The sequence below is a fragment of the Dromiciops gliroides genome, chromosome 2 (assembly GCF_019393635.1).
Source record: "Dromiciops gliroides isolate mDroGli1 chromosome 2, mDroGli1.pri, whole genome shotgun sequence".
In the NCBI taxonomy this organism is placed as follows: Eukaryota; Metazoa; Chordata; class Mammalia; order Microbiotheria; family Microbiotheriidae; genus Dromiciops; species Dromiciops gliroides.
In genome coordinates this window covers 484718741-484732379 of record NC_057862.1, presented here as the reverse complement: position 1 = coordinate 484732379, position 13639 = coordinate 484718741, and the positions used below count along the sequence as shown (strand labels likewise).

The 13639-nt window shown below is 39.2% G+C and overlaps 1 protein-coding gene across 1 annotated transcript in view; it reads left to right on the top strand.

Annotated features, from left to right (window-relative positions):
* PKD1L2 (polycystin 1 like 2) overlaps nt 1-13639 on the top strand; it is a 155638-nt gene extending 141999 nt beyond the window's left edge. Inside the window, 4 exon segments of the mRNA XM_043981005.1 lie at nt 3810-3989; nt 7742-7805; nt 11292-11423; nt 12997-13639. Of these exon segments, the coding sequence (XP_043836940.1) occupies nt 3810-3989; nt 7742-7805; nt 11292-11423; nt 12997-13094 (474 nt within the window). The 3' untranslated portion in view covers nt 13095-13639.

The following is a 13639-nucleotide window of genomic DNA, read 5'->3' as shown; positions in this document are numbered from 1 at the left end:
AACAAAAAGTCACATACCAACTCTCCCTCCACTTTAGTCTTCTGGTTCCAGGGGAGCTCCCTGGCTCTTATGTCAGGGTACTAAAAGGATCTGGACCATGTATCTGAAATATCACTCTGAGTTTCCCTGTTAAAGCTGGCAGCTTCAGCCAATCAATCAATATGCATTTATGAAACACCCATTATATCAGACAAAAATGAAACAGTTTCTACCCTCAAAATGTGTATGTTCTATTGAGGGAGACAGTGTATACAGGCATACCTCATTGTATTGCACTTCATTTTGTTGTGCTTCACAGAGACTGCATTGGGGTTTTTTGTTTTGGTTTGGTTTTTTTTACAAATTGAAGGTTTATGGCAACCCTGTGGTCAAAAAAGTCCTTTGGCGCCATTTTTCCAACAGCATGTGCTCACATAATGTCTCTCTGTCACATTTCAGTAATTCTCACATTATTTCAAATGTTTTCATTATTATTTTATTTGATACGGTGATTCTGTGATCAGTGATCTTTGATGTTACTATTGTAATTGTTTTGGGGTGCCATGAACAACATCCATGTAAGATGGTGCGCTGATCGAAATTCTGAGACATGTTGCTTGATTGGATAGCCTAGCAACAGTCAATAAACTGAGGTCACTGGTCTCTCCTGGTGACCAAAGACCACCCCCCCCACCCCACCCCCACCCCGGCAAAGTGAGCATCTCTGGGCCCTTTAAATTGAAGTGTCTTCCTTCTGACCATACATCTTTGGGACCTTCCCTCACAAAAGAAAGGCCACTCTGATTGGGTGGGTTGGCCTTTAGGTGTGCTAGTTGTTCATGAGACAGCTGCCTTCCACAATCTTGGTTAGAAAAAACATAAGCCATCTCAAGCAGGTTTTTACTGGTTTGGTCTCCCTGTTTTTAGATCAGGTCATCCCAAACTTTGATTAGGAGAGGCAAGGACACAAGAGTCATCCCTCTGGGGGAGGGGAGATTAGTTTAAATTGACTTCTGTTACTGGGTCTCTGCCAAGGCTAATGCCTAGAATTATTCCTCAGCCAGTTCAGGCTAGGAAAGGTCTCTTTTGTGTTGGGCTGGATGGGGATTTTTCCAGAAAAGGCTATATTACATATTAATATTAGATATAAAATGATACAGTATAATATTAATTTCCCTCAACGGGGAACTTAATCAATAAATGTTGTACATGTTCTGCCTGCTCCACCAACCGGTTATTCCTGTCTTTCTCCCTCTTGCCTCCCTATTCCCTGAGACACAATATTGAAATTAGGCCAATTAATAACCCTATAATGGCCTCTAAGTGTTTAAAGTAAAGGAAAGAGTAAATTGATTAGGCAAACTTCATTGTGGTCTTACTTTTTAAAATTACCACAGCCACCCTAGTCTTCAGCAACCACCACCCTCATCAATCAAAAGCCATCAATATCCAGACAAGACCGGGCCCCCCCCATCAGCAAAAAGATTAAGCTCAAATAATGGTTAGCATTTGTTAGCAATATTTTTTATTTAAGGTTATGTATATTGGGGTTTTAGACATACTATTGTGCATTTAATACAGTATAGTATAAACATAACTTTTCTATGAACTGGGAAACCAAAACAATTTGTGACTGGCTTTATTACAATATTTACTTTATTGTAGTAGTCTGGAACAGAACCCACAATAGTATACCCGTACATATATACATACACACATATAATACACAGTTGATACAAAGCAAGTTTTGTAACGAAAGCTTTAGCATCAGGGAGAATTAAGAATGAAGGAGATGGTACTTGGCCTGAGCTTTGAAAGATTAAGATGACTCAGGCCGGCTGAAGCAGGTTCAAAGGCTGCCTTCTGAGGAGCTTGCCCTTGGTCCTTCCTGCAGTAACAACCCAGCCTAACCATTTCTTTCCGTTCTTTGATTCCTTCTATCAGTGTCAGCGTTGGGAAAAACCTTAGGTCACTTAGTCGAACTCCCTTATTTTACAGCCTGGGGAGGCTGAGGCCCAGATAAGAGCACTGACTTATCCAAGGTAGCAGTTACACTCCCATTCTCGGGGTCTCTGCTGGTAAGCCTTGGCTGCCCAGAACACACACACGCCTTCCCTTTGCCTGCCTGAGCAGGAGCCAGAGCTACCTGGCTGCCCTGGGCTGGACGCAGCCTTAAGGACGGTCCCGAGTTTCCTTCCCTGAAACCACTTAAAGACCCCCGATTACTCAGGGTGTCCAGGGCCACTACCACAGGAAGACCTCCCCCCTTGGGAGCGGCCCCGTTAGCAGACTCCCATACCTCTTCCAGGGTCTCATCCTGGGCCACGTGGTCCGGGCCCCGGGCAGAGCCCGCCCCCTAGGCCTGAGGGCGCTAATTCCAGGGAGCGACGCTCCCTTTTCTCCGCCCCCAACCTCGGGTCTCCGACCCGTCAGACTCCTCCCCAAGGCCCTCCTCCCCTTACCCCTTCCAGCCTAGGGCCGTTTGATCCCCGGGCTGCCCCGCCCCCGGAGAAGATGGCGCTGCGAGCGGCCAGGAACGTGCGGGTTGCAGCCTCGTCCCTGTGGGCGGCAGCCGCCGCTGAGACCCCCGGGTCCCTGGCCTCGCTCACAGCCGCCCCCGCGCGTCTCCGGGCCCTTCCCGGCCCAGGCTCCTCTCCCTTCCTGGCGGCCGCCGCCTCCCGGAGTCTCTGCACCAGCGCCCTGCGACTCGCCGGTGAGTGAGCCTGGGACCTGGCTGGGGTGGGGGTGGGGCGCCGCGGACCCGGGGCCGAGCAGGGCCGCGCTGCATGGCTGTTTTATGTTTCGTCCTCTGTCCAATGAGGGCATTATGTCTCCGAGCCCCTTTTCGTCTCTGGATTATAATTACAGCCCCGGCAGGGCTGTAATGTGTCCCTGGCTTACCCAAGAACGTGCCCGCCCCGCTGTGCCCGAGCACAGGGGAGGTGTTCGCTACTTATTGTAAAGGCAAATGTACCAGGAGGGAGGCTGTTATGGTTCAGACCCAGACCCAGACCCCCCACCCCCACCCGTCAGTGTAGATCGTGGGACTTGGGTTATATGGTCTGAAAGGCCTCTGCTAGTTCTCAAAGGCTCTGAATCTTGTAAGATTTTCCAAGCCTTTTTTTCAACAAAGTGCTGATTACCATCCTTTTTGTATCCCTCGTTTTGACTTCCAAGTACGAAGGTTGTCTGTTCTATTTATTATCCTAATGGCTAAGTACCGGAACAATCCAGCTGAAGTGCCATCTATCTACGTGAATTGCTGACAAGACTTGATAGCCGGGGAGGAGAAGACGGAGACTGGCCCGGCCTCATCCCAGGCCATGCTCTTCCCTTTGCCTAATCTATAGTTTAATTTTCATCTTTTTCAATGAAAAGTGGTTGGGTGTATAGTTTGTATTCCAAGATCCCCTGATCCTGTGTATGATTACCTCTGTTGCTATGGCAATTCCGTAGGAAAATTATCATTAACAGCTGACAGACTTTTCAAGGGCCTTGTAGCTAGCCTAGTCCCTTCTTTTACAGATGGGGAATCCTTGGCCACAGCAGTGAACGGCTTGCCACGGCCCACACAGGTAGTAGTGATCGCAAAACCGAGACTCAGAGCCAAGGTGAATCCACCCAACCCTGGAACTAGTTAGTGGCAGAACTGGTACTTGGGTTTCTTAACTTCTACTCCAAGTTGTCTTATCCTTTGTCACACTGCCCTTTCTGCAAATAACATTAGTGTCCAAAGCTAAAACTATCTTGTCTTTTGAAACAGTTCGTATTTTCAAAGTGTTTAAGACATGATGGCTTTATTTTTCTGAAATATTGGTCTTATTTTATAGTTCGAAAATTCACAGACAAGCATGAATGGATATCAGCTGAAAATGGTATTGGAACAGTGGGAATCAGCAATTTTGCACAGGTATTGTGGTTTTTCCCCCCATGTCTGTAAGGGCTTTTCTAGTTCTGTAACTATCCTTGTCCTCTGCAATATGGTGGAGTACTTGGAATTTGCTTTTGAGGTAATGTTCTTTAGCACTCTAAGATGAAGGCTGGGAATATTTTTTCTTTTCTTTATTTCCTATTGAAAGCTATTTGCCTACTGGAATTGTAATTAAAGTTATACAGCAACTTAATTTAGTTTTGGTCTCATAGCCTCCCTTCATCATTTCTACTTAAGTGACACCCAAGACCCTTCTTTTGAAAAGCAGCTTGTGGCACTGATTTTTTATTACAGTACTTTTATACTATGCTATATAGTGGACCTTTCTTGGTTACTCAAATTTGAATATTCAAATATATAGTCCCATTAGAATAGCCTCTAGGCTGCCTCTCAGTGCCCAGGGCAAATTTATCCCTGGGACTTAACTACAGTCAAATTGAAGAGGCTAACCAGGTGTCAGGCTAGAGCATCCCCACCTTGGCCAACAGAGTGAATTTAATTATTCCTTTTCCTATTTCACCACCTCAGTTTTATCTTAACCTAGCCTATTGGATGTTCCTTTCCTGTAGAAACTGTATATGGAGTTTCTTTTGACCAGGAATTTTCATAATTTTTGAGTAGTGTGGCATCAGTCGTTTTTGTCATTTGCAAATTTTTTTTTTTGAAGGGCAATGAGGGTTAAGTAATTTGCCCAAGGTCACACAGCGAGTAAGTGTCAAGTGTCTGAGGCTGGATTTGAACTCAGGTCCTCCTGAATCCATGGGCTGGTGCTTTATCCACTGAGCCACCTAGCTGCCCCCATTTGCAAAATTATAATAAGGTTCAAATCTGAATTCAGGTTTTATATCTAATGAATGGAAAACAAAGCTTTATTTGAATAGGATGTACTATATATTTTGAGGGCTTATTTGTGCATTTAATACTCTGCTAGGCCTTTGGGCAGATACAAAGAAAATAAGACTGGCCCCTACTTTCAAGGATCTTACAGTTTAGTAGTAAAGACAACTTACAAAAAAGGAAATTTTAACCATTGAAAAGTTAGCAGTCGGGGCAGCTAGATGGCACAGTGGATAGAGCACTGGCCCTGGAGTCAGGAGTACCTGAGTTCAAATCCAGCCTCAGACACTTAACACTTACTAGCTGTGTGACCCTGGGCAAGTCACTTAACCCCAATTGCCGCACTAAAAAAAAAGAAAGAAAAGTTAGCAGTTATTTAACAATTGACCAAAATTGCTGAGTATATTATATTGTCCTGGGTTTAACAAAACATTAAATAGATTTCAGCTTATTGTGGTAATTCTAACCTATTGTTTCCATTTGTAAGTGTTTTTAAAATTCGGAGGTTATCTAACTCTAAGCTGAAGAAAATGTTAGTAGTCCTTTATTTGGGAGGTAGCTTGGTGCTGTGAGAGAAGAGTGTTGATTTGGAATCAGAGGACTTTGGTTCTCATATTTCTATTGCCTCTTTGTGTATGGCCTTGGGCAAGTCATCTAACATCTCTAGAGCTAAGTTCCTCTTCAGCTGAAACTCTGTGATGGTCAGTGACTGCTGAGCCCTGTTTTTGTGGAACTGTTAATGTTTTATTTTGTTTTGTTTCTTCCTTGTGAGAGACTGCTGAAATGAAACTGTTGTTTTCATACGTTACCTTAAAGTGTTCTCTCATAAAATTTTTAGTGTGTCCTCTTTGCTGCTTCAGAAATGTTTTACCATTAGATCTGTGGCTGGTAGAAAGAAAGCTGGCCTTAGACCTGGGTAGACCCCAGTTTAAATTCTACCTCTGATAAACACTTAATGTGTAACACTGGGCATGTCGTACAATTTTTCAGTGCTTTAGGCAAGTTGCTGGTCTGAATTGGTGATAGAGTTTCTTCTCCCAGGAATTTCCTCTACCAGTGAAATTACAGGTTCATTCCCTTTTCCCAACTGTTGTTGCTTTAGAGCAGAGGTGTCCAGATCAGATTCTTTTCTATTTGAATTTGACTGCACTGCTTTAGAGGAAATGAGAGGAAAACCAATGAACAGAAGAAGAGCTGCTGATTTTTTTTGTCCTTCAGTAATAATAATAATAGTAAGAACTCTAAGAACAGCTAATTTATATAGTGTTTTAGTTTAGAAAATACTTTACATATATCATCTCTCTTAATCTTCACATTATGAGGTAGTAAATATTCCCTTTTTTAATAGACGAGGATCAGAGGCAGAGGTTAAGTGACTTGCTCAAGGTCACACAGCTAGTGAGGTAGAATTCTAACTTAAATCTTTGACTCCCAAATCCAGCATCCTAATTAACTTATGTAACTTGTGAATTTATCATTACAAAATTCTTGGATGTCAGTTTTTTGCATGCTACTGTATTGGGTTTTTTTGGTCAATAAACATGAGATACTCTTTTCCCTCAAGAGGTTTATAGTCTAGTTGATGAGATAATCTTGCATGGCCCCCTATAATACAGGGCCTGTAGGAGTCCAAATAAAAGTAATGTACTTTCCATCTAGAGTCATGAAGAAAGGCTTCATGGAGGAGGTGGCATTTTGAACTATTCCTTGAAGGATGAATATAACAACTGACATTTGTATCTAACACTTTAAAGTTTGCAAAATTTTTAACATACAGATGTTAACCCCATTTTACAGAACAGGGAACTGAGGGTCAGAGAGGTTATTGGACATTTTGAACCTGTGTACCCCATAGTTATCTCAAACTCAGCATGTCCAAAATAGAACTCGTTATCTTTGATCCAAAACTAATTCATTTTCTGAATTCCCCCATTTCAGTTGAGGTCACCATCATCATTCTTGGTCACCCAGGTTTGTTGCCACGACTCATTATTCTCCTTCACCCACATATTCAGCTAGTTGCCAAATCTTGTCATTTTGAACTCTAAAGATCTTTCATCAGTCCTGTTCACTTTCCTTAAATGAGCAATACCCTAGTTGAGTCTCTACCTCTATTTTGGATTATTATAATTGCTCCTAACTGTTGTCCTGCTTCAAGTCCCACCCTTCCCCAACTTATCTTCCACATAGTTAGCCAAGTGATAATCCTAAAGTCTTGGCTTCCCTGCTTGATAAACTCCAGTGGTCATCTCTCACCTCTCGAATCAGATACAAACTCCTCTGTTTGGTATTTATAGTCTCACACTCTGGACCAGCCTCTTTTTTATACTTTCCTCCCCTTAATGCATTCTTCAGTGTTTTTTAGAAACAATATTCCATCTCCTTTTCTATATGCCTTTATACTAGCTGCTACCCATGTTTGGAATGTACTCCATCCTTACCTCCACCTGTTAGAACCTCTAGTTTCCTTCAAAGACTAGCTCAAGCATCACTGTCTATTCAGCCTTTCTTGGTCTGCCCAGATGCTAACGTCTCCTCCCCTAATTACATTTTGTTATATTTATTCTGAATATACCTCATATGTAAAAGTTTTCTCCCTCAAAAGAATGAAAGTTATTCAGGGCAAGTATGGTTTCATTTCTGTCTTTGTATCCTCAGCATTATGCCTAGCACATATTAGGTGCTTATTATTTGTTGACAGAATGATTGGTTAAGAGACTTGCCTGTGGTAATACAGTATAAAAAGAGATTTCCATATCTGGCATTTTGATTCCAAATCCAGCACTCAGTGCCTCTTCCTCAAATCTAAGATTTTAGTGGGTAGAAATGTGGGGGGAAGGGATGAGGTTGAACATTCCAAGGGAACAGAGTTGTTTAATTAGTGGCACAAATCACATTTGAGAAAGGGCAAGTCATCCAGTTTGGCTGAAGCAGTTGGTTTCATGAAACTATGACATTAGTCATTATATCTAATTTGAAGTTTTTTACCCATAGGAAGCATTGGGAGATGTAGTTTACTGTAGTCTTCCAGAAGTTGGAACAAAATTGAACAAACAAGGTAAGTGTCTTTTTGTCTTTAAAGAAAAAAATGTAGTAACATTTTCATTAAATTTTCAAATTACATTACTAATAGGACAAAGACATAAAGTTAACTTGATGCCTTTCTCCAGCGGTGTCAAACTCAAATAGAAATGTGCCACTGAGGATCCCTGTAGACTGCGTGTTGACTTAGTTTTAAAATGTAGTATTACCAATGTTTCATTGTATTTTCATTTATTTTGGTAAATATTTCAATTATATTTTAATCTAGTCTCAGGATTTTAACATTTCTGCCCTTCTCTATAGTCAACTTATACCTGGAAAGAATTGTTTTGAATATAATAAGGTATGTGGAAATGACCTTCCCTTGGTGAAAAATATCTCACTGGACAAAATTAACAGAAATTATTTTTGTAGAGGGAGTATATAGCAAAGTTAGGCCTTAGAGTTAAGAATATATGGGTTCACATATATCACATCTGCCTTAGATACACACTAACCATGAGCAAATTAATCTCTCAGTGCTCCAGACACCTAAAATTATAAACTATATTTGGCTCTATAAAAAGAGGTTTCTACACTAGGAATTCCCTACCCACTGATGAAACCATTGAAAACATTTTGTAAACTAATTTTAGTATGTATCACTTTATAGGACTATCATTCTGGTACATCACTTTCCTGGAGCATATGAGTGATTAATCATCAAAGAAAACTTAGTTGGTTAATGGAATGAATGGCCTTATAGGAAAAGCTCGAGTGTCAGTTATTACTTGCTCTTGCAAATGAATTATGAACCGAATTTTCCTACAGCCAAAACCTAGGAACTTTCTGAGGCACAATTTTGAACTAGGGTGAGATTGAAGAGATGATAACACTCATAAACAGGTTCCAGAAGAGACCAAGACTGTTAAGCAAGGACATCTGTGGCAAGACAGTATTTATATTAAAATTTTTTAAAAAACGTTATTCTTAAACTTTTTTCTTTGCTTTGTGTTCCCTGTTTTTTCTTATAATTCCATAGTAAGATTTCTCTTGAAAAGTCTTAACCTTGTCTTAGCCAAAATGACGAGAGAAAGAAATCTTTCCACAGTTTAAGCAGTGTAATCCGTTTGGCCTTTTGGACAGGGATACTTGTGGCAATAGGAGTGGTCAGCCACATGGAATGAGCCAAGATGGCCAGCTCTAATAGGGTAAAAAACATGGGAGATGGTTTGGGGAAATAGTTTATATTATTTAGTCTTCTCCACCATTTTCTCCTTTTTCTTATATAAGGGAGGGAGAGAAATTCCCATATGGACACACACATACACACACACACACAGAGTCACTTGAACGCGAGTGACTATTATCTGATAAGTATTATTGGTTCAGTTAAATTCGTGGAACTGCCTATTTTGTATCAAGTACTGCTAAGTGTGGGGATAGAAAGACAACATTTGAAAACCAGCCTAGCATGATAGAAACATTATTGGAATTGAAATCAGGAGAGTGCCTGGTTTCAAATCATGCTTCTGTTGCTTCATGGGATTACAGAATTTGAGCATCATAAGGAACTTCATCAAACATCTAGTCCAGCCCATGCCCAAAAAGAATGTCCATCATAGCATACCAACAAATGGACATCTATCCTCTGTGAAAATGCACCGTCTTCTGAGGTAGTACATTCCAGTTTGGAGCATTTTTAGAAAGATGAAGGGTAAGTAACAGGATGAATACAAATATGACAGAGTCCTGTTGTGAGTAAAATTCAACAAAGGTAGACAGAGGCATGTATTCTCTGAGCAATACAACATTATATCAACAGGGTGTGAGCCAAAAAACCCTGAGTAGAAAGATAGCCCCCTTTTATTGGTTTTGGAGAGTACAGAACAAAGAACAAAACAGGGTAGATGAGAGGAAATAAAACATTTGGTTATAGAGTTGATGACATCATGGGGTTGAGAACAATATAACTGGTTACATAGCTCAGGAGTGGGGAACAATACCATTGGTTGGAAGTTGGGAATGAGGGGCTAGCAACAACTCCCTCATTCCTTACTGTGACTAAGAAAAGTCCATTCTTTGAGTCTACCTCCAAGGTCAGAGATGGTGGGCCAGACTTCTTTAGATAACATCAGACATCCTTGAGGGATAGCTTGGTGTAGTGTAAAAGATACTAGACCATATTTCCTAGTATCCACCCACATTCCCCAATGATAGCAGATTTCCTTGCAGCAAGAGTAGAACAGTGATTAGCAAGAGAACTGAATTTATTTTTTCCCCCTTTATAGTTTTTTATTTCTCCACAATTACATATAAAGTTGTTTTCAACATTCATTTTTGTAAGATTTTGAGTTGCAAATTTTTCTCACTCCCCCCTTCCCCAAGTCAGCAAGCAATCTGATTATAAGTTATATGGTACAGTCATGTTAAACATTTCCACACTGGTCATGTTGTGAAAGAAAAATCAGAACAAAAGGGGAAAAACATGAGAAAAAACAACAGGAGAAAGTGAAAATCGTATACCTCAATCTGCATTCATACTCTAGTTCTTTGTCTGGATGTGGACAGCATTTTCCATCATGAGTCTTTTGGAATTGTCTCGGATCATTGTATTTCTGAAAAGAGCAAAAGTCTATCAATGTTGATCATTGTACAATGTTGCTGTTACTGTGTATAATGGAGAACTAGACCAGATGAATTTCTGAACTAAGTTCAGAGACAACCTGACTTAGGCAATTACAGGACAAAACCAATTAAATTTAAATAGGATCAATTAAAAAATGACACAGAATCAATTTAATCTTCTCAGTCCTGAAAGAATAGTGTTTTGAAAACTATTGTCTCTCAAGTGCTAACAATCATATAGAGCTAAGACTGGAAAAATGATTTTTCAATATAAGCTGATCTTTGGTGATTCTATATTTTCTTGAAGATAAAATGAAAATTCCCTAGGGTTGTCTCTTACCTACCTTTACAGACTTATTTCACATTATTTCCCAACACCAATTCTTATGTTCCAACCAGATTGGACTACAAATTCTGGATGTCAGAATTCCAGTTCCTACTTTTTGGCTTTTGCATAGCCCAGCCATCCTTCTCCTACCCTATCAAGCTTGAAATGTACTCCCTCTTCACCTCCATTTCTTAGAATCTCTAGTTTCCTTCAAGGGTCAGTCAGCTCATCTGCCACTTGTAGAAAGCTTTTCTTTATCCTCCCCTCACCCCCAATTCTTTTTCCTTTTTCAAATTCCCTTATATTCCCTTATCTATTTACTTGTTTGGATCACCTGAAGGAATTGTGTCCTTAGCATTTGGCAGTGTCATGTACTTATTATTAGGTCCTTTAAAAAATGTCTTTTAAATTTAACTGTATTGACTAATAGCATTAGACTAATCTTTAAAAAATTATAAACTTATCATATAAATCGCTCTATTGGTTTCATTTGTTGCTTCTCCAGGTTTCATTTTCATAATTAATGTTTCTGACACGTAATATACTCTATTTTTAAATTTTATTTAGATGAGTTTGGAGCTTTGGAAAGTGTGAAAGCTGCCAGTGAACTCTATTCTCCACTAACAGGAGAAGTAACTGAAATTAATGTAGCTCTTGCAGAAGACCCAGGACTTGTCAACAAATCTTGTTATGAAGATGGTAAGATGCTGGTATTGATTTCTCAAGGGGTTATTAATGCTACCATTAGTAATTTTTTTTTTAGTAACTCATTTTAAAAAATTTAAACTTCATTTCTTCATGTGACAATGACTTTTGAGTTTTTTCAATGCCAAACTGAGTTTTAAATGGGGATAAATAATCAGATTCCTTTCAAGAGTTAAGTATGTATTTAATGATAGTAAGAGCATAGCTAGGCAATGGGGAAAGGAAGCGGTACAAAGTTTAGATAATATTTAAAATTTTTTAAATAGTCCTGACCTATTAAGATAAAAGTATAATATTCTATTATTCAGTATTTTCTAAAAGTTAGTGGTATTTTGATTTTTAAATCTTAAAGACCTGCATAGTCTCTTGAACATTTCTCAGCTAAAGAGCTTCATTACTAGTTTTCAGAGGATTGGTGATACAATCACCCATAAAATTAATTTCTAAGGTATGCATTCACATTACATGTTGAAAATAGTAGTATTTTTAATAGAGTAAGCTTATTGACATACTCATTAGGCTTTTTTTGGGATAAACTCCTGGCCTTATTTATAAATTAGGAATGTATTTTCCTTTGGCTTTGGTACTTAGAGCAATATTTGACACATTTGTTTTAGATCTAGGAGCCAGCCCCAAAGGTTAGGGACCAGGTGAATTTTTCAGTTTTCAAGGGAAGAAAGACAGGGATAATGGTTCCCTATCTTGGGTCTAGAAGCAGATTAGGATCACCATAGATTTTGAAGTGTACTAACCTTCAGCTGAGCCATCTGACCATAATATTTTCAAGGCTTTATAGAATCTAGATGAAAATTCTGATAGGCAATGGCCTTTTTCCCTGTACGCTCCTCCACCCCCCACACACACCATAGAGAGCAGAGGTGTCAGATAGTGCCATGCAGACTGCAACACCAAGTGTGTAGTGCAAATCATAGGAAAATGTAATTGGGAAAGAGTTAATAAAATAAAAATACAATAATAAGTCTAAGGCCTGTAGAGATTCCTATGTATTTATTGAGGATATTAATTAATGTCCTTATTGGTGGCCCCCATTTCTATTTGAGTTTGATACCACGGACTGAAGAGTACTGAAGGGTTAGTCCTCATAAATACCTATGTCATTTTTCAGGTGTCTCATACTTATATAAACTTTCATAATCATAAAGCAATTGCATACAAGTTAGAAGAACAAAGTATACTCTTGTAATTTTTGGTAAAATTGTTGAGTGTCATTATGCACTGCAAGGGGCTCAGCATGTTGAACCTAATAGATGAGTTTAGTCTGGAGATTGCCTCAGAGGGAGAAAATTCAAAATTACAGGTGCCAAGGGTTATTTAATGAGACCTCACTTGAATTTACTCTTTATTTATTTTCTGCATTCCTTTGCCACTAAATAGTGAGAATATTAAACCTATCCTGTGAAACTAAATTTTAACAAGGTCTTTGATTTTCTTATTGTTATTTATTATGTTCAGTAAATTGTTGTTAGTGGATTCAATATTAGATAAACCAATAGGTTTAGATTTTTAATGAGGTAACTTGGGTTTCAAAATAACTTCCTTATTACAGGTTGGCTGATCAAGATGACTCTGAGCAACCCTTCAGAACTTGATGAACTGATGAGCGAGGATGCATATGAGAGATACATAAAATCTATTGAGGACTGAACATTGGATCCCCCCAAAAATTAGTATTAAGAACACAGCCCAGTATAGTTTCATCTTAAATTAGTGGTATATGGAAGGTTAGCAACTTTAACACTTCTGAAACAACACCATGGCATGGAAAAAAAAATCTTAGCTACTCAGAAATGACTGGATAAAAATGCTTTTACTATTTGCACCTTTTGCACAACTTCTTTCTAGTGATTTTAAGTTAGTGTCTGTCTAGTTTTGAATTCATAGCATCATGTGTGGTAAAAACGAATTCTGAGACCATGTACTTCAAAGCTAGAATTTTATCTGTAAAAAGCCTTAAATCAGTAATGTTGTAATGGCCACTCAACTCCATCACCAGTTTTGTTCAAATACATTTGGTTTTCTGTCCATGGGAATAATTTACTGAGATTGATTAGCTGGCTGGTATCAAGTGCAGAGCAATACCAACTTAATTTTTTAATAAATTGCTTGGCTGAAGCTATTTTATACAGATGAAGTTTCAGCCTTGCAGGAGAATAGGTAACGTAATTGAATAAACTTTTTAAAAACCCTGA